Below are 19,654 nucleotides of genomic sequence, written 5' to 3' on the forward strand. Positions count from 1 at the left end.
AGGGTATTTAAAAACTGGTGCCACGTTATGACAAGTACCTCAATATTCATGGAAATTATGTAGAGAAGTAGATTAAAGTACAGGCTTTCATGAAAAAATATAATTATTGCGATATCTTTGCACGTCTTTTTTAAATCCCAAAACGGTCCTTACTAAAAAAAACATGCCACGTACAAGGCTACTAAGTCTTGGCCTTCCATTTGGTGTACCTGACTTCCGAATACAGTTATCATGCGTCAGTCCTTGCCCAATGCCCAGTTGCCCTACCTGCTACTAAGCCTAGACTATGAAGCAATTTTAGAGGAAACAGTGGCAGCGGTGTTTACGGATGAAACTATTGGGTACTACCTACAGCCGTAAAATATAAGTTGATCAAAATATCAGTCGCCGCATTCTATTTTCGCAATGTTATTTGCCAACTCATCTGCAATCGATTAGTGTTTGATTGAACATTCGTTTCAGTTTAGTTAACCTTAAAAACTCTTTCTTTTGTTTTTCCATCAGAGAGTTTGAGTCACAGGGCAAACTATGGCAGTTGTTATGCGGAGACTTGAGTCCTGTCTCTTGAGGCATTATACTGTAACTTACAGCCGCACAATACACAATTACTGCGAAATTCACCTAAAGTATACATATTTCTTTCACCTGCATGAATGTATTTGGATATTGAACATTGTTTCAAATTCTGTGTTTAGAGTATTTATATCTGTTGAAGTGTCGTTTGAATCACAGATTACATGTATGTAATCTGTCCTGTCGTTTGAATTACATTACAACATGTTTGAATTACAGATTACATGTATTTAGTTTGAATTACTGATGAATGTAACAATATTAGAAATTATCTTGCACTTTAGTGAGCATTAGAAACATTTATATCGGATTTGTAATCTCGTAATTAGTAAAACGGGGGATCTTCTACACATAAACACTTCTCACTCTCAGGCACCATATTCGCCTTAACCCACGCTGGCCGCTGCCTAGCCAACTTTATTCCAAGCGTTAACTTCAGAACTCTGGCGTGTGCACTCGACTATAAATAACGCTTTGTCTCAAATGTTAACGGCCAAAATTTATCTATCCAATGCTTAGATATCTGATAGGACGTTAGAACGGTGAGATTAATTAAGTAAGAAATTTGAATTTTTATTCATAAGCTCTATCATGCCAAAGTTATCCTATTAAAATAATTTGACTGAGGCCGGATGTTTTGGATGAATTTTGATTAGTGACTGGAAGGTATCATGGTTTCGTCGTGATCAAATCTCGCACTAATGCTCAGGCTTTTGTGAATAATCCAATAAATATTTATGCTTGTAAGCGTGAACTGCATCAAGCGTGAGGTAACAATATTTTATTTTTGATCTCTAAGCAAATTGATCATAATTACTCATTATTTGAAAGAATTAATTGATTTTAATTGCACTTGCCAAAACCATGATAAGCGTTAACACGGTACAAGTTACGTCAGTTCTCGTGTTCATCCATTCAACCAAAAGCTTTTCAATGCGTTTAATTAAACGCATCAAAGTTAATGGGCAAAAAAATGCATCCACCTCAAAACTAATAAATTTATTCGAAAACTATTGATGAAATAAAATCTAAGGCCCTCACGCTTCTGTTAACTCTTTTTTTTAGTATTTGGTGTTGAACTCTGTAGTCAGGAGAAAATTAATTCATGTTAGTTACTAAAATTGATCTACAAAATTTTAAAAGTGACTCTTTTCAGTATTTTTGACAAAAAATGCAGGTAGAACAAATTGGAAAACCAAAAATCACCAAGCAGTTTAGATAAATTAAAATAAAATACAAATTTCACTCAATCAAGTCTACTAAGAAATGAAAAATTTCATATCTCTTATCGATGCCATAAATTATTAGATACTATACAGCGACGGACGTAATCGCTGCCTAAAATAATCTGATTTTCATGTTTGACAATAAATCTAACTTTACAAAATCACATTAGGTGAGTAATTCCAAACATATATTTAACCAAAATACTAGATTCATGTTAAAATTCGCCCACGGTTCAAATAAATTTTTACTATACGATAAAACAACTACAGTTATTTAAGAGATAATAATAATTTTGTGTCATACGAGTTGGAAATTTTTCCAATTTCTAATTTATGAAGACAAATTCTCCCGCTGGTCCACAGAACGATTAAAATAATGAAATTCGCTATTAAAATTCCATTGCTGTTACCACTATTTTTAAATATCTTCCTCGTAAATTCGAGCGATATTTATCTCGATAATCCAGGGCGTGAATCCGGAGCAATTTTACATTCTTATTCTTGGACGCAAAAAAAAAAAAATGTTGTCACGTTTATACAATTTTTTGCCAAGAGGAATCGTCGCGACTGCTAACGTCATATGTTAAGGTAATACCACTCTTAGAATAGGAACAGAGATCTTTCAGTCTCCTTATGAGATCAATGCAAAGAAGTCATTAGTATTATGTAATTATTATCATTAGTATTATGTAAAGGTTATTGTGCTCCTTGTTGACGATCGAAGAAATTTCTATTAGTCGATGTTGTGCCGAGGCTCATAGCCCACGCGGTGCAGATAAATAACCTAAACGCATTGCTGCCGCCCAACTAATTTTACAAAATATTGCTGCAGTGCCGAAGTAAGCTTATTCATTGCCATGCTGGTTCCAACTTTTATATAACTAAGTTTTGTCTAGAAATTGTTGCTATTTCATTCCTCGCATCCAATTCAAAACTCGATGCAGATAAGAGATCTCAATTCTTCTAAATGCTGAACAAGCTCTTGCTACACCTCAGCATAGCGCAAAAAATATCGATACTCTTTGACCCTAAGCAGATTTATCGCTACTTGTCGATGATTAGCAACATTTCCTCACTATTTCTCGTTGGTGAGCCGAGATCTCGCTAGTTTTAGATCCTGATCACGATTTAGCTACTCCTCGATAGTGATTAGTCATACTCAGCTCGCTAGTCTCGCTTCTCCTTGATGCTGAACAGAGATCTTGCTACTCCTCAATTCTGAGTATAGGTATAGCTTTTGATTTTAATACTCAATACTGAACAAAGAAGTCCCTTCTTCTCGATGCTGAGCAATTATCGTCTGTCTCGATCGCTTCGCTGTTGATCTCCATTTTCTGTTTAGCGTCAAAATGCAACATGTTAAAAAACTTCGCTGCTTATTTTTAGCGCATTTTCTAATGTATGAAAAAAAGGCGCTAATGTGCTCGCCATGTCCGTCCGTCCGTCTGTCCGTCTGTCTGTCAGTCCGTGATTTCACGTTTTCGTCGACGAGAAAATGCGCTCTCTGTCACTCACTGCAGTGAGTACTGAGTTATATATATTTTTTGAAGTTGACATTGCATTTTTCCGGCAGCAAATGCGACAGTGATCAAATAATTTTCGATTATTTTGACTTTTATTTAATTTAAAGTTTTTCGAACTTTGGTGGTTCATTGTGAAGGCTACATTTACGATTTTTTAGATAAGTATGATAGAGAGTTTATGAACATAAGACGTATTCAATAAATAGTTTCTGTTCGCTAAATTAATTCAGAATTTATATAATACTTTTTCGGCAGCATTTTATCTGGGCCAAAATTCTCATTGGTCATTATATCACACAAATTTTACAGAGAAAAGCAAAAATGGTTAGGACGTATAAGTGGAAAATGTAAACCATAAAAATATTCTCTACCAAAAATTTCGTTCTACATAGAACAAGGTTCACTGAACTCAAATGAAAAAAGAACATAAATATAATTGGAAAATGATTATTTTTCTAAGTTATTATAGTAAAGGCATTGCAGAAAATACTCTGACCCTTTGCGCTGTATAGGAAATATACCTACTTATAATAAGAACTCTGAACTCGGTGATGCTCAAGAGCATACTTCTCCAACTCGACGAACAAAATTAGGCTTTAAAACCCTAATTATTAAGCAAGTGCCGAATTTCATTTATTCCATTAGGGTAATTCTATCACTATCATTTAGACTTTTTTTCACACAAAGTACTGTGTATAACACCTTCACGGTCGTTTTAAACTAATGTAGGTAGCCTTCGCACCCAATGCGATATACATGCGAAAATAATCAGTTGCTGAGCAGAGGCTAATGAAATAAATAATTCTATACCAGAGTGCCCAATGATGCTCATTCGGAACGATTGAAGCCTAGCACTCTCTTCATGGCCAATATTAACCTGACTGGTAAGAAATTCACTACATATTAAGGTAACCCTAGATAAATCAGCAACGGGAAAACTAAATTTCATTCAACACTCCATAAATGTCAAATGCCTAGCACCATATCTAACCCGTGGAAGTCTAGTAGCTACTTCAAACTATCGTGAGGATCCGGACACGATTTTAGATCTTCCGTGAACAAGGCACGAAAAGAAAAAGAATCGGCGACAGACCACATCACAGGTCTACACTTCAGCGCCGAGATCACTATGTTATGTTATGTTATGTTATGTTATGTTATGTTATGTTATGTTATGTTATGTTATGTTATGTTATGTTAAGACGGACATGGCGAGCACAATAGTGCATTTTTTCCATAAATGAGAAAATGCGCTAATAATTATATTCCAGAGTGCTTAATGATGATCATTGATTACGATTGAAACCTAGTACTCACTTCGTGTCCAATGCTAACCTGATTGGTAATAAATTCACTACATATTAGGTAGCCCTGGATAAATCGGCTACAGGTAAAACTAAATTTCATTAAACACTCAACAAATGTCTAGAAGAAGCGCTGACGCACCTGCATGATGAGCTTGAGTAGCTTGGTCTGCTGGTCGAGCTGCGCCGCGATGGAACGGAAGCGCAGCTGGTGCGACTCCAGCTCCTCCCAGATGTACTCCTCCGAGCAAGAGGGTTCCAGGACATCAAGCTCTGCACAACGAGGATCAGGGTTATTTTAACTCATACTTGGTCGATCACTGTATGATTGAAGGCTGGTTATCTCATAGTTGAACTAGTATAAGGTTGACCCATGGGATGCTCATTTTTGCGGATGTAGTTCGTTGTTCGTCTGTGACGTCAGTGATCTCAGTGACGTCACGGGCATTGACCAATCACCGAAATGCGATGAAACCAGTCAACTAATCCGTCGTGGGAATGACGGGATTGTTTACGTTTCTCGATCTCAGTGACGTAACAGTTAAGCTGAACTGAAAGACGGATGTCCTCGTGGGTCAACCTTATATAGTTCAACCATGGGTTATTTATTGCAGACGGTCTAAACGTTGGATGACCACAAATGCCATGCCGGATTGATTGATGTGTTCGGTTATGGGTGATGAATGCTGGATTGATCTATGATCACTGCCCTGTTTTTGCGACCACAGCCCGATTGATGTGCTGCAAGAGAAACTTTCCAAAACCTAACCAAATAGATTGATTATAAACAACCCGAACAACAAACTTCCATTATATTTTTAAATTCTAGATAAAAATATGCATAGCATAAGGTAGATTTAGAAGTCACTCAGAAATTATTTGGTATTCATCTGAACTGTTTCTTTACCTGCTTATTCTCAATTTCGGTTTTTGTTTATATATAAGTTTTCTAGAGCTACTTCCACACAAATACACGTCACAAGAACACTTCAATTCATCTAAGTACAGGTCCTTAGAACCATTTTTTTTGCTATGGAGACACTGGCAGTTAAAAATTTACCAGTAATTTTATGCATTATCTGAATTGTTATGTTTTAAGCCCATGTTACTCGTGAGCTCTTATCATTCACGTAAGAAAAATTAACCTACAAAACGTAAAACTAATCTGCAAAATTATCTTTATGTGGTTGAAGCAAACCTGCAGAAGTGTCCTTATATGGCATGCAGAAGTTGAGGGCTTGAACAAGGCCTTGCAGGAAGGAAGTTTTGACGCTGTCGTCGTTAGGGTAGACGACGATCTCTTGTTTGTTGACGCGGGATATGAGAAGAGATGGCAGCTTATTTTCTAGGCCGGTGTGCAAATGAACCTGAAGAGGGGGAAACGTCACATTAGTTTTTAGTGGTTGACGCAACTAATCGGGTTTGAAGACTTAGGGAGAAAGGACACTAAACCCTAAACTTGGAAGAATTGATACAAATGAATTTAAACTTAATATGGATCAATGATGAAAGAAAATAAAAGAAAGTAGAAGGGAAAAGTGAAATATAAAATAAAAGATGAAAATATTTTGGAAATCATCGCATAAAGAAGATTTGTAGTACATGATAAACATTACGGTTTCTCAGATGTTAGAAAAATTACCGTTAACGGTATTACCTGCGTTTCTCTTAGCCAATTAAGAGAGTAATGTTTAATTCTTTCAAGGAGACTGAGTGAACATGAACTAGAATGATGTATTTCCCCTTCATTAAATTTAGTAGACATTTAATAGTAAAAAGCCTAAATGATTTTGTTGTTATTATTAAACTGACGAGCAAAATTTAATCTAACAAGTAAAGGTTGACGGCTCTTACTTGCATCGCCACGCGCTTGAGCTGTGCATTCTTTTTGACGCTCTCGATGTCGCCAACCGCCAGACCGATGAGCAGATTCATCAGCAGGATTGGCATGAGGATCATGAACACCACCAGAATCGCTGAAACATAGAAAAATGTTTGAGTTACCAACCCTAGATGACAGCATCCCAAAATATGTTCAGTTTTGAAAGGACTAGCACCATACCTAACCCGGTGGAAGTCTAGTAGCTATTTCAAACTATCGTCAGTCGTGAAAATATCTGGTCAAATAACACGATTTTAGATCTTCTATGAACAAGTCACGAAAAGTTCAAGATTCGGCGACAGGCCACATAAGGCCTACTCTTTAGCGCCGACATCACTATGTTATGTTATGTTAACAACCCTTGAATTCAATAATAAACTAATGAAATATATTTTACTAATTTCGATGATAACTAATGCTGGTTTCCCGCGCCAGGTGCTCTATAGGATCGAGGTAACTAGATTGGACTGGGAATTATTATAATAACAATTATATTAGTCATAAACAGGCATGAATATTGGCTGTCTTATAGCAACAGTTTTTTTTACAAATTTGAAAGTTTAACAGCCATGTTAGGAAGATCAGGTAACATAGCAGCAATTCTGCACACATAAAACTGAAAGTGCATTCCTATAATGATTTTTTTTAAACTAAGCTGGAGCACATTACGAACGAAAACCATTTAGAAGTACCGAATGATGTTACTTTTTGATTACGTAGACTATGGCACTGAACTAAATAAACGAGAAATGCAGGATTGTTTACTTAACGAACCGCCAAGATTTGAAAATCAAACATGATTTTGGTTTGCAAAGAAATTGATACGTAAATTTAGGAAAGCCCGTTTAATTTCCTCACTGAATGTGGTGTTGGGGAAAGGCAGCGATCGCTCGATGTTTGGCTGGGCGCTGGCTTCAAAATACGGGTACACGAATGTGTTAAGGAAGTCGATCTCGCCAAGCATCATTGAGAAGGTCCTCAACATCGACATGGGCACGCTCGAGTACGCCATGTGGTTGCCCTGCAATTCAGCAAAATGAATGGAAAAAAAATTTAAAAAAGAACATAATTTCCCGGGTCGGGTGATTTTTCATCGAGGTGTTGAGTTATTGATGTTCGAACTGTCAGACGTACTTCAATATATGGTGTGGAGGAAACAATTATCACAGGGTCTTGTGATATAAAAGTTTGACATAATCTAAAATTTGGATATAATAGATTTTCATTCATCACAGAGCTAATTGTTAACTGTCGCAATGAATTAAGCATTCTGTTATCGAGCAGTCAAGAAATCTGCTATCACTTTTCCCTTGGATCAAACTTCAACCCTCCATATTACACACCACAGTGTGTAATATTATACATTATCGACTAATTTTTTTCTCCAATTTTTTTTAATGGCCTAAGACTAGAGTAAAAACTAGCCGAATGCAATAATGAGAACTGAGAACACCGCCAGGACCTTCAGCAGAGTGCGCAGGATCTCCAGGAACATCACGATGTAAATTCCGATTCGGTCGAACCTACAAGCGTTGTGAATTGGAGACAAGTTATGAAATAAGACGTTGGAAAATGCAACAGGCGTCAGCTATTAAGATGACTTTACGATGGAAAGTTCATGATGTGAAATAAGTAATTTCTTAAAATACAGTGCACGCAGTGCAGAGAAATCGGAAATTTTATAAATACAAAGTAACACGAGCATATATTGGTGCCACAAGCCAGGCATATATTACGACAAGACATGAGCGTTTGGAAATAAGATTATAATTTAGAAATAGATAGTAAGATATAAAATTATTTGTGGGAAATAAAGTAGATCACGAGTTGAGAATGGTTAGAAACTAAATTGTTGGGGATATTTTAAAAATGATGCTTACACATACCTTAGTACGCATCATTTATTACTTGTGCATCGTTTCGAGTCCAATTTGAGTGTATCTGGATGCGTCATTTACATTGGAAAAGATGCAAGTAATACGTACCTTTGAAAGTAAAGGAGCAGAGTGAACCAGGCAGTGAAGACAGCCATGGCCGCAGAGTTGTATTGATGTGCTCGCCACTCTGTGCCCACGAAGACCGGCAGCACCATACAGATAGCGGACAGGTACAGTATCCACTCGATTAGGTTCATCCCGTCTGCCAGATACTGAAATTTTGATGGAAAAATTTCAGCATGAAACTGCTTGGAGTGTGATTACTTTTTAGCCTTCGAATGGCAAGAGAAGGAACATTTTTTCTTCTTCAACCTAATAACAATACAGCATGTAAAAATACAATACAGCATTACAATAAACAATATACAGCATGTAAAAAGTTGTATAGTTATTTATAAAATTTCAGACAACAGTTAGTTTGCTGGAATATGGGAAATTATATTCAACTCCACAAAAATAATGACTGATTTCCCTTTTCTAAAACGCATACTCATCGCGGTTTACTTTCATTGAAAACATTTTGGTTTGCTAACTATTATTCGGTTGTGATGAAAAGAAGTGATAAATTTTTCAAGATGAACTATATAGGGTGCTGTACTAGGTATTGTGAAACACTAACAATTCTCCGTGAGTAAACAGACGTTTTCACGGCGTTTCAAATGTATTTTAATTAAACTTGGGTTGCATCTCGTCTCTAACACAATCGACGCGTAGGAAGTGATTCGCGTAATAAGAAGAATATTAACTTAATGGAAAACCTCTTTACTCGATGGCATCTCCTGTAAGTGTGCATAGACCATAGACGTCCGCAAGTGACCATAGACGTCCGCAACACTCATTAGTCTCCAGAAAGTTTGCTTAAATGTTGCGATGCCACTAGGAAGTTAGGAACGTGTGGAAAAGAACAAGGAGTGGGCCTGAGTCACCAAAAACAGGAAGGAAAAGTGGAAAGATAGTCGGTGATGTAATGGGAGCATAGCGCGTAAATAGACTGATTGGGGTTGGGGCGGAAGGTGTCGGGAGGCATGGTGGTTTATTACTTACATTTTTTGTATAATAAAAAAAATCTCATTTCTACCCTCTTTATCTTTATTCATTAGGTTTTTTCTTGTAGTTTTTATTGCTCTCTTTGTTTTTAAGGATATGGTAAAGGCGATGTCGCAGTCTGTTGACGACGGTGAGCGAATCACTCGAGACTCAGTTGTAGGTTTGAGGAGTCGGTTGTTGGGTTAATGCTGCTAATATGTTGGGTGATCAGTCTCGCAGATCTCCCATAGTGTATGTGGTTGGGGAGTGTGGGGTTAGTGATTACGTGTACAGGGGTGGAGGTGGGGGTCTTATTGTGCGAGTGATATGGAGACTGAATTCTTAAAAACTGGTGTTGTCTTTTCTTTCTGTGGTTTTTGGGGGGAATATGAGTTGATTGAAGAGCTGTTAAATGGTACACGGAGCAGATATCCATCACTTACTTCCATCATCTGGTAGTGCGCGCGAAATAAGCTACTTCCACCGCATCTTTTGCTTCCATCTTCTTGTAGTGCGCGCGAAATAAACTACCTCCACCGCATCACTTACTTCCATCTTCTGGTAGTGCGCGCAAAATAAGCTACCTCTACCGCATCACTTACTTCCATCTTCTGGTAGTGCGCGCAAAATAAGCTACCTCTACCGCATCACTTACTTCCATGTTCTGGTAGTGCGCGTGAAATAAGCTACCTCCACCGCATCACTTACTTCCATCTTCTGGTAGTGCGCGCAAAATAAGCTACCTCTACCGCATCACTTACTTCCATCTTCTGGTAGTGCGCGCAAAATATGCTACCTCTACCGCATCACTTACTTCCATGTTCTGGTAGTGCGCGTGAAATAAGCTACCTCTACCGCATCACTTACTTCCATCTTCTGGTAGTGTGCATGGAATATTTCTTTAATCAGACCACAGCCGCTGAAGAAGGCAATTAGGATGGCTAGCAGATACCCAAATGTTCCGAACTGATGCTGAAAAAGTTTTTTATTAGTGAAGAAAATGTCCCTGAATTTAACAGTTTAGGGGCATTTAGGACCAAGCTAATGATATATCTAACTCAACAATAAATTGGATTATTATAGATTCTAATATTTTCATTCTCCACTTTCAAAGACAGAAGTGATGAACTTGACTTCTTCACAGTAAAGAATACGCTCAAATATTACACAATAATTTCCGAAAAATCTCTCCTCTCCTGAATATTGAATTACATTAGTGACATCATAACTTCATAAGACTTTCGTTCCTGACGGAGCATCAAAAAAATGCTTTTTATGCAATTTGGAGTGATAATTTCTGAATAAATACTCAACTTAGAGAAGACTTTTAGAGTTTTGTTGAGCTAAATCAAATTTTAAATTGTATGAAATTATGTAACAATCAATACTGTGATTCGTGGAAACTTCCTGTTTTGTATATAGCGCCAAGCAGCCATATGTTGTAGAAAAAGGGCGGGGATATGAGAAATGTTAGTCTGAGGGATTGTCTGAAAAGCATCTTGCAATATCAGTGAACGACACTCTAAAAGTATTGTTGACTGGCTCTACTAAAAAATTGCATCTACATCGATGTAATGAACAAATATTTATTATGTTACAGTTCTCAACACAAATTAATTTTTTTGTGTATGAAACAAAAAACCTTAATTTGTAGACCAGTAGCGATTGCTTCGGCAGGCCCGTCTGTGTGGTTGAGATATCGCGTTGAAGTGGAGGTTGGGTTGAGAGCTTCCAGCAGCTGCTCTTGACACTTTCCTCCTAAGATTCCAGAAGCGAAGATCGTGACAGAAGTCAAGAAAGTGATGTAGATCAGCAGGTAGATCATGTTCACATACATACCGTACGCCTGCCACTTCATTTGCAAGAATTTCTGCGTCAGAGGATGCATTAATAGCTCCACGCGACGACTGTTCACCATTGCCTGTTGATATATAAACCCTCTAGTATACATTATAAAAATGCTACTTTCTTTAGGAAATATGGACAATTGTGTATGAGGAGCCGGTGGTATATATTTATTATACTATATTTTACAATCGTTTGTTAATAAAAAAAACTTCACTGTGTATCATCAGTAATATCAAACTTGAACATTTTTGTTTTATTATAGTAAATTAATTGGTGAGCTAGAACATACTTTCTATTTTTTTCGTTTCTCCCTTTCATTTTATACCTCGCATGAATCAGGATATTCGTTTAGATAATATTATTGTTTTCAGCAAATGAATCGCTTTCGGCATTTTCTTGCTCATTTTCCTGCGCACACATAATTTAGAAAAAATATACATAAACAATAACGCCTATTATACATTTCTTAAATCAAAATATGTATCCAGTGAAAATTCTCCTGCAGAAAAATCTCTAAAACATTCAACAAATATGGGGTCGAGGGCGAAGCTAAAGCCATTATTTGAACTCACGTTGCAGGCAAACAGGGGAGGAGGTCGCCAGTCGGTATCTTTTTTAACCGACCGCATTTGATCGATCTGACCGCAATTGAGTTGCAACGGAGAAAAATTGTAGGTTATCTGAAAATTGGAGAAAAAATATCATCGTCAGCAAATATATCAATGTATCATCAAATATCAATATGGAAAGATAAAAGTCGATTTAATTATGGTAACAAATTTTGATTCAACTACAATTTTTGTTAAATATTTTGTGACCGATAAAAATGTAGCGAGTAATTTCTTCTTTATTTAGAAATGGCTCTGATTTGAGTTTGATTAAAGAAAAATCATATTCGTAAATCGACTCATAAAATCTCTAAAACTCGCAACTAAATTAATAATAATGTTTTTAGCTTGAGAAATAGTAACTGTTATATACCCTCAAGGAAGCATTTCTCATCCAAAGCATTCAAGCCAGAGAGATGATGTGTCTCCTTGAAATTTCATTGCAAGCAAGCAACGCTTAGTCTGATGTCCATTCAGTCACCTGAAGACACAGAAAATTGAACAAATAATATAAAATATCCTGATTAGCTCACGTAGTATCGTTTGGAGTCTTCCTTGAAGTTTGATTTTGTGATGGCTTGGTTCAGCGCAGCTTCGAAGACTTTAGGGAGGGACCTGATCAGCTCCATACTCACGCAGCCGTGAATCTTGCTTCCCATCGGTAAAACCTCCGTAGGTCTTGGAGAAATAAAAAATTTTTACTCTAGAATTGGAATAGATTAGGCAAATAACGGCCCACAAAAAACTTGAGTTGTTGGTAATGTATACAGATTTATTCAACTATAGCTGATCACGCAGCAGTAAATTTTGTTTCCCATCGGTAAAACCTACGTGGGTCTTGGAGAAATGAAATAAAAAATTTGCTCTAAAATTGGAATAGATGAGGCAAATAACGGCCCAAATGAAACTTGAGTTAGGTAAGGTATAGAGATTTATTCGACTATAGCTGACGTGCCGTTTTTACAACTTAATTGAGCGATATTTTCAGAAACGTAAATAAAATGAGCCACCAAAATACTTTCAACCAATATTAATGGATTTTTAAGGTTTGTATGTTTTAAAAATAAATTTGAAATACACATAAACAAAAGTTGAAATAAACACAGAAGACTGAATTGAAGTCATAAAACATATTAAGAGTTTCGATAACCGACATGTTTTCTTCGAGTAGATTAAAATATGAGCAATTCGTGTAATGAAAAAAATTAGCACATATAAAAAATGATTATATTAAAATCAAAACATTCACATTAATTCATTGTCCTCATTATTTTTTTTTTTTCAAGCCTCGAAATTCGGAGTAATTTAAAAGCGAATGAGTTATTTACAGCAAAATAAATATTTCTTTGTTGCACATAGAAACTTTGATGTTTTACTCGAAACCTCAATTATTTAAATCATTAAATTATTAATTTCTAATGAGAAACTGAGAAGTTTGTTAGAGGGAATTTAGAATTTTAAATTAATTTATGATATTGTGATTACGTCCATGATTGAAAGTGTATTCAATAGGAGAACTTTTGCTACATAACAACATTCATCGCTTCCGTTGTAAAGAAGAATTTGGCTGAATATTTTAAATCCTCAATTTAATTTTTTCGAACATCTTGTCTACAAAATCATAGTTATGATAAGATATCGAATACGTAGAACAAACTTAAACGTTCTATTTATTTGAAAAAAAAAACGGTTGTATGGCATTACTTTCTAGAATTGCTTGAATATCAATTAAGTAAGCGCACTAAATTTTCCATCTATAAACCCAATAGGGCAAGAACCTCGCAATCGGCGAAGCAATTATATACCTTCAGTAACGGCATTATTGACCTCAGGACCTGACAAATTGTGAATTATGTGAATTGTAAAATTTTTCTCATAATGGTTAAAGTATAAGTGGCCTTATTTGCAAGGGTTCAGACCGAGCTATCTCGCGCCAGATTAAACTATAAGGCGTTCTGTCGTGATTCTCTAGACTGAAAGATCTAAACGATAGGAAGTTCATGTTAATATATACTGCGAGTAATTTTATGCAGGCAATTTTAATAGAGATTAGGTAATATAATAAAAACTTAATGAATTGTTATCGAAACTTAAAGGATGTTGTTCAGCCTCATATATTGGCAGTCAAAATGGATACTTTACAGGAAGTTTAAAATAGAATCAAAATCCAAGATTATTTTCTAGGTATGGAGTAACTCCTTATATAACAAAAAAGATTATCGTCCGGCATTTTATTTTTATTATATTAATATTTGTAAAAGATAAGAAACACCTACCCGCGCTCATGGGTGACCATCGCGATGGCGACTTCTTCAAGCTTGTACGTGATGGCCACATCGATGGCCGTGGCGCCTTTCTTGTTCTCGTTGAGCAAGCAGCCCAGCGACATGAGCATTGACACGGTTTCCGCTCGACCTTCACGCACTGCCATGTGCAGTGCTGAGTTCTGAACGCCGGTTAAAACGGAGGAGAACATTCTTTAATGTGTCTCTCAATTTGTTAACAGGTTTTCTGAAAGCAAATATGGCTGATATTTTGCGCGTAGACAAGTGAAATGATGGTTACACGAAAGAATCTCTACGAAAATTGAATCTTAAGTCTTTTTAGATTAGTCTTCTAAACAGGTCAGTGGGAAGAAGAATACGAGTTATATTGTCAGTGATCTCTTAGAACATTTTCTTTCCGGAAAGAGGGAATCTAAAAAGTCATTGCTTATAAAATGAAGAAGCCCAGCCCCATTGCTATTGAATAGCAGCACATGCTCAAGCAAATCTCAATTCTAGGATTTCCATAAATTTCACTTTATTGTTTATTGAATAATGTGCATTGGAAACCTCGTATTATTATAATTAAATGCCATTTTAAAACCTTATATTCGAATTTTCAAATCATACAACAAGTCTTAGTCGTAAAAATGAGAAGAACAATAAAAATTAATAATAAGAAATATTCTCTATTTTTCATAAAAAATGCATAAAATAATGAATTCTGCCTAATACACCGATTTCATGTAATTCCTAGAATCTCCTTTTATTTAGACATTCACATGAAAAAGTTAATACGAAGTAACTGAGTATATCATTTATTTTGTCCTGCTGAGTGTTGCTGTGCTCCGTTTACTCTCTATAAAACTTGCGCCAGTGTTAAAATATGATACCCCTCGTGTTCAAAACTCTGTCGCAAATCTTCATAAGCAAGTTATTTCGAGAGAACTACTAAGAGAACTACGCTATAAGGATCTTCCGACGTTGAATGCTGTACCTTTAAATCTGACTGGCGACCGTCACAGTTCAAACCGCTCGGCCCTAGATCTGTGTTTAAAACGACGCCGCGAATCTTTATATATATAAGCAAGTACTTCTGACTATGAGGACTACGCTTTTTACGATCGTCTGACGTTGATTGCTGTGCCTTTAAATCTGATTGTGTGCGACTGTTACTGTTCCGACACCGATCGGCCATCTTGGCTTGTTCGGCCCCTCTTGGTTTGAATCTTAAGGTGGCTGGAGCGGTCGTATCGCCAGGCTCTGTCTTAGCTGGTTTTTCTCGCCACTCACGGGGCTTAATTGACGCAAACTAGTCTAAGTGTGTTTTAGAATGAGAGGACTAAATTGTGAGTATTCGTTTGACGTTCGCTATATTCGGCTTTAAGCTGACTGTAGACGTGCTTCACTGTTTTATGACCAAAGCTGAATCTGGCTGCTATACACGGCATCGTCGGCTACTCGACGAAGCGACTGCTACCCTGCGGTCAGCTGCTGCATTTCTTGATCCATCCGTCAGTGAGAGAGTAGATTTACACATCGTGCCGTCCACCACGCCTTGTATGTCTTATTGTGGATGACGTGCCGTCCGAAATAGACGTCCTGCTGCCACTTATCGAGCAGTTCGCGAAAACGGTGTGCTCTTCATCACTAGTAATAGGCCGTTGCTATGGCGGCAATCATTTGCGCTGAACTCGACGCCTGCGAATGCTGCTGCTGGGCATCGGGCTGTGTTGACCCGTATGCCTCAAAACCTGATTGGCGTTTGTGTTGATCGCGAATGTGTGCAGCCTTTTCGTTTTTTATCGTTTGGCTGCCTCAACCTACGTTCGCTGAATAACAAAAGTGATGAGTTTCTTCACATCTGCCGCTCGCGGTCACTAGATGTCATCTGTCGTCTCCCTGACCGAGACCTGGCACGACGCTGACTAGGCTTGAACCGCGCGTCTTCGCGCTGAAGGACTCCAGGTAGTCGAGAGCGAGCGGACCTGCATGACACCCGACGCACATGCGACAAATTACAGCGGAGTAGCTACCGTAGCCAAAAGGGGCGAGTGCCTTGCCATTCTTGACATGACGCCCGACCCACCACCCTTGAGCTGCTATATGCCATGGCACTCGCGTCTCGTTCACGGGCGTTGGTGCAGTCACCATTTATCGTCCCGAATCGGTCGCTGTGGCGCGTGATTTTCTCCTCGAATTGAGGAAAATTAGTTTACTTGAAATTAACTGCAACTGAAGCTTTACCGATCAGTATTAATGCATCAGTCATATTTAGTCCAGTTATGAACTGGAATGAAGAATGAGATGTCTTTTTTCACAATCGGATTTTTCGTTCAATACAATTATTCCACGATTCAAAATTCGTCGGTTGATTGAACGTGTAATAGCAATTGAGAATCTACGACCACCGCACTACAGTTTGTTTTCTTCCATGGTTTGTAGGACATAATCATAATAGAATTTAAAATTTACGATAATTTTTAATTGTTTGGGGCTTGAATTTTCATTAAACGAATAGAGATTTGGAGCGATTTATTCACACCACGGTGAAGCCAATTTGACATATTCAAATTCTTTGCGTGTGACAATTTTAAAGAAATTCAATAAGTCAAACAAGGCTTTTGTGGAGCACGAGTTAATGCCACATTCTTATTAATCTGATCATAACGAACTTGTTTATGAGCTCTTAACATTTTTCAAGCAACCGGAAGTTGAGCAACTAATAACTTGTAATCCTATGAGTTCTGCATGTCAAAACATTCATAAGAAAATATAACTCAGTACTCACTGCGCTGAGTGACAGAGAGCGCATTTTCTCGGCGACGAAAACTTGTGGTCACGGACGGACGGACAGACAGACATACAGACAGACGGACATGGCGAGCACAATAGTGCATTTTTTTCCATAAATGAGAAAAAGCGCTAAAAATCTCACCCCTTCCCGGTCGGTCTGGTCGAGCATGTGGCCGTGCACCGCCAAGAGGATGTTGATGGTCTCGATGTGCCCTCTCGAGGCGCTTAAATGCAAGGGCGTCCGTCCCTGGTGGTCGCGGTGAAGTAAAGCGCCTTTGCTGATTAGCAACTGCACCAACCTGCTGTGTCCTGCCAATTAGCGAGAGATGAAAGGTTAATATGAAGCTCAAGACAGAATAATTTTTCTACATTTTTTTAATCTACATCGAGTCATGTAATGAAAAGTAGTTAAGGTTGACTTGCCTTCTTCGCTGGCAATGTGCAGAGCAGTCTTGCCGTCTCCGTTGCTTTCGTTAAGAATCAAAAAGCCCTTCGTGGACTCCAGTAGTTGACGCACAGTATTGTAACGCCCGTATCTGATGGGGTAGTTCCTTATTCATAAATTATATTCTTGTATGTCGTATACATAATTTCCGCATCTATGACTTATGTCACCTATCTCTCGAAATGCCATGTTTTTGAATGTTATCCTCAATAAATGTTTTATTTTATGTATTTTAAATATCCTCAACGCATACCATTGAGAAATATTGAGCAGCCAGTTATCCGTATATATACATTTTTCATGCGTTGAACTTCTTTTCTTATTCCATCCCCATTTACAATCATTCTCGATTCTGCTTCTCCAATGACAAATCAAAGTGTAAAAAGCCTTCCTTCACGCCATCAAACACCCCAAGTTCACAACTCACTTGGCGGCGAAATGCAAAGGACTTTCATTTCTGTGGTTTTTGGTGCGCACGGAAGCGCCGAGTTGAATGAGGGACTCCAAAGACTTAATTTGTCCGCTCTTGGAGGCGTAGTGTAGAGGAGAGCAGCCCGATATGTCCTGGTCGTTCAGCAGTTGAGCCAATTTCATGGGGCTCTGAAATTTTCGCATCCATATTAATGATCTTCAATTCTAGATTTTCATACTAGCAAAATGATCTAATTGCGTCTATAATTATTTTCTTAATTCGAATTTGTTCAAGTTTGTGGTTGTCAGGTTAACAAGGATTCTCAGGTGTCTTGGTGAAAATTTCCAGCCTGGTACATAAAGCTGCGACTACCGTGAATATATTCGGGTTTCACGTTTGTTGACTTTGCCATCCAGATTGAAGTGTTACAATGGATAGCTCATGAAGTTCTACACTTCATGATAATTTTTTGAACGAAAAGAAGCCTACAAGCTTCTTGATGGATCCAATTTGATAAATTCGTATTTATTTATGTGTAAATTAAAATTAATAATTTATACACCAATAGAAAGAGAAAGATTAATTTCTTAATCTATTCAAACCTATTCATACTTAACGCTATTAGCATTTTGATGTCCGAAACTTTTTAAATCAATCACCTCATGAGCGTTGGATAGGACGCGGAGGAAATGAAGTTCTGGCTCTACACGACTGGCCCCCGAGATCACCTGATCTCACCCCGTGTTTCTTATGGGGCTACGTCAAGAAAGCTGCTTACGTCCCGCCTCTACCAGCAACTCTGTTTACGTCCCGCCTCTACCAGCAACTCTGTTTACGTCCCGCCTCTACCAGCAACTCTGTTTACGTCCCGCCTCTACCAGCAACTCTGGTTGATCTGAAGAACCGTATCAGTGCTACGGTGCACCCAGTAACAGAAGATATGCTTTCTCGTGTGTGGGACGAGATTGGCTACCGTAAGTGTTTGGCCGTGCAGCACAAGGGGGACATGTTGAACACTTATGAATATGTAAAATATGTTCTCTTTCCTTGGTGTTTGAATTATTCATTTGAATTGATACTTAAATAATTACTAATTTAATATATTGGGTCCATCATTTAGAATAACCATGTATTATGACCTACTTAAGGCAAAAATCTAATTTGTTTGCTAATTAATCACTCGTATCTTTTATAAGGTAAACTTAATTCAAAATTTCATAGAAAAAATTATCCCGCAACAAAATCCGTTTTCGGTACTAGGTTATACAGGGTCCTTCAAAAAAAAGTCCCTGATTTCAATAGGCTTTTGCAAAACTCATACGACACATAAAGAACAATTAATTTCATTTGTGAATAGCTTATTTGATGCCATTTTATATCATTTAGTACACTTTACTTGGTTTTGAAAATTATGTTTGATAAATGATGTCCCCCATTGTTAAGACATTCACGAAGTCTTTCCCTGAAGTTGCCCATAACGGAGTGAAACAATGTCATTGATTGATCCGCCATTCATCACGATGATGTGGAGAATATTTTTGCAGGAGTTATCCCTGATGCCGGGGTCTGCCCCCAACTGCAGCAGCGCCTCCACGGACCTCCAACAGCGCTGCCCGGCGGCGAGGAGTAGAGGAGTTCTGCTCTCGCAGTCGCCGGTGTTGAGGGAAGCGCCCTATACAGAAGAGAACGGAATCTGTGTAATACTCCATCTGAAGTTATTTGTTATTTACAAGGAAGTTTTGACATGACTGGGCAGGGTGGCCCAGTGGTTAAAGTTCAGAGTACTAGGATTGGAGCAGAGCGGCGCTGG

At 37.8% G+C, this 19,654-nt stretch overlaps 1 protein-coding gene across 1 annotated transcript in view; it reads right to left on the reverse strand.

Moving 5' to 3' along the window:
• Window positions 1-3,049: 3,049 nt before the first annotated feature.
• The window catches only part of LOC108682427 (transient receptor potential cation channel subfamily A member 1), a 29,196-nt gene continuing 12,591 nt past the window's right edge, over window positions 3,050-19,654 (reverse strand). Inside the window, exons 8-23 of the mRNA XM_047881874.1 lie at window positions 19,334-19,516; window positions 17,860-18,032; window positions 17,411-17,523; window positions 17,130-17,296; window positions 14,204-14,373; window positions 12,461-12,605; window positions 11,892-11,999; window positions 11,114-11,392; window positions 10,339-10,443; window positions 8,494-8,657; window positions 7,933-8,031; window positions 7,367-7,566; window positions 6,481-6,602; window positions 5,825-5,993; window positions 4,769-4,899; window positions 3,050-3,133 (exon numbers count right to left, since the gene is read on the reverse strand). Coding sequence (XP_047737830.1) covers window positions 3,050-3,133; window positions 4,769-4,899; window positions 5,825-5,993; window positions 6,481-6,602; window positions 7,367-7,566; window positions 7,933-8,031; window positions 8,494-8,657; window positions 10,339-10,443; window positions 11,114-11,392; window positions 11,892-11,999; window positions 12,461-12,605; window positions 14,204-14,373; window positions 17,130-17,296; window positions 17,411-17,523; window positions 17,860-18,032; window positions 19,334-19,516 — 2,412 coding nt within the window. The remainder of the gene's footprint in view (window positions 3,134-4,768; window positions 4,900-5,824; window positions 5,994-6,480; window positions 6,603-7,366; window positions 7,567-7,932; window positions 8,032-8,493; window positions 8,658-10,338; window positions 10,444-11,113; window positions 11,393-11,891; window positions 12,000-12,460; window positions 12,606-14,203; window positions 14,374-17,129; window positions 17,297-17,410; window positions 17,524-17,859; window positions 18,033-19,333; window positions 19,517-19,654) is intronic.

Source organism: Hyalella azteca, unplaced genomic scaffold, assembly GCF_000764305.2.
Source record: "Hyalella azteca isolate HAZT.00-mixed unplaced genomic scaffold, Hazt_2.0.2 contig9036, whole genome shotgun sequence".
Classification (NCBI taxonomy): Eukaryota; Metazoa; Arthropoda; class Malacostraca; order Amphipoda; family Hyalellidae; genus Hyalella; species Hyalella azteca.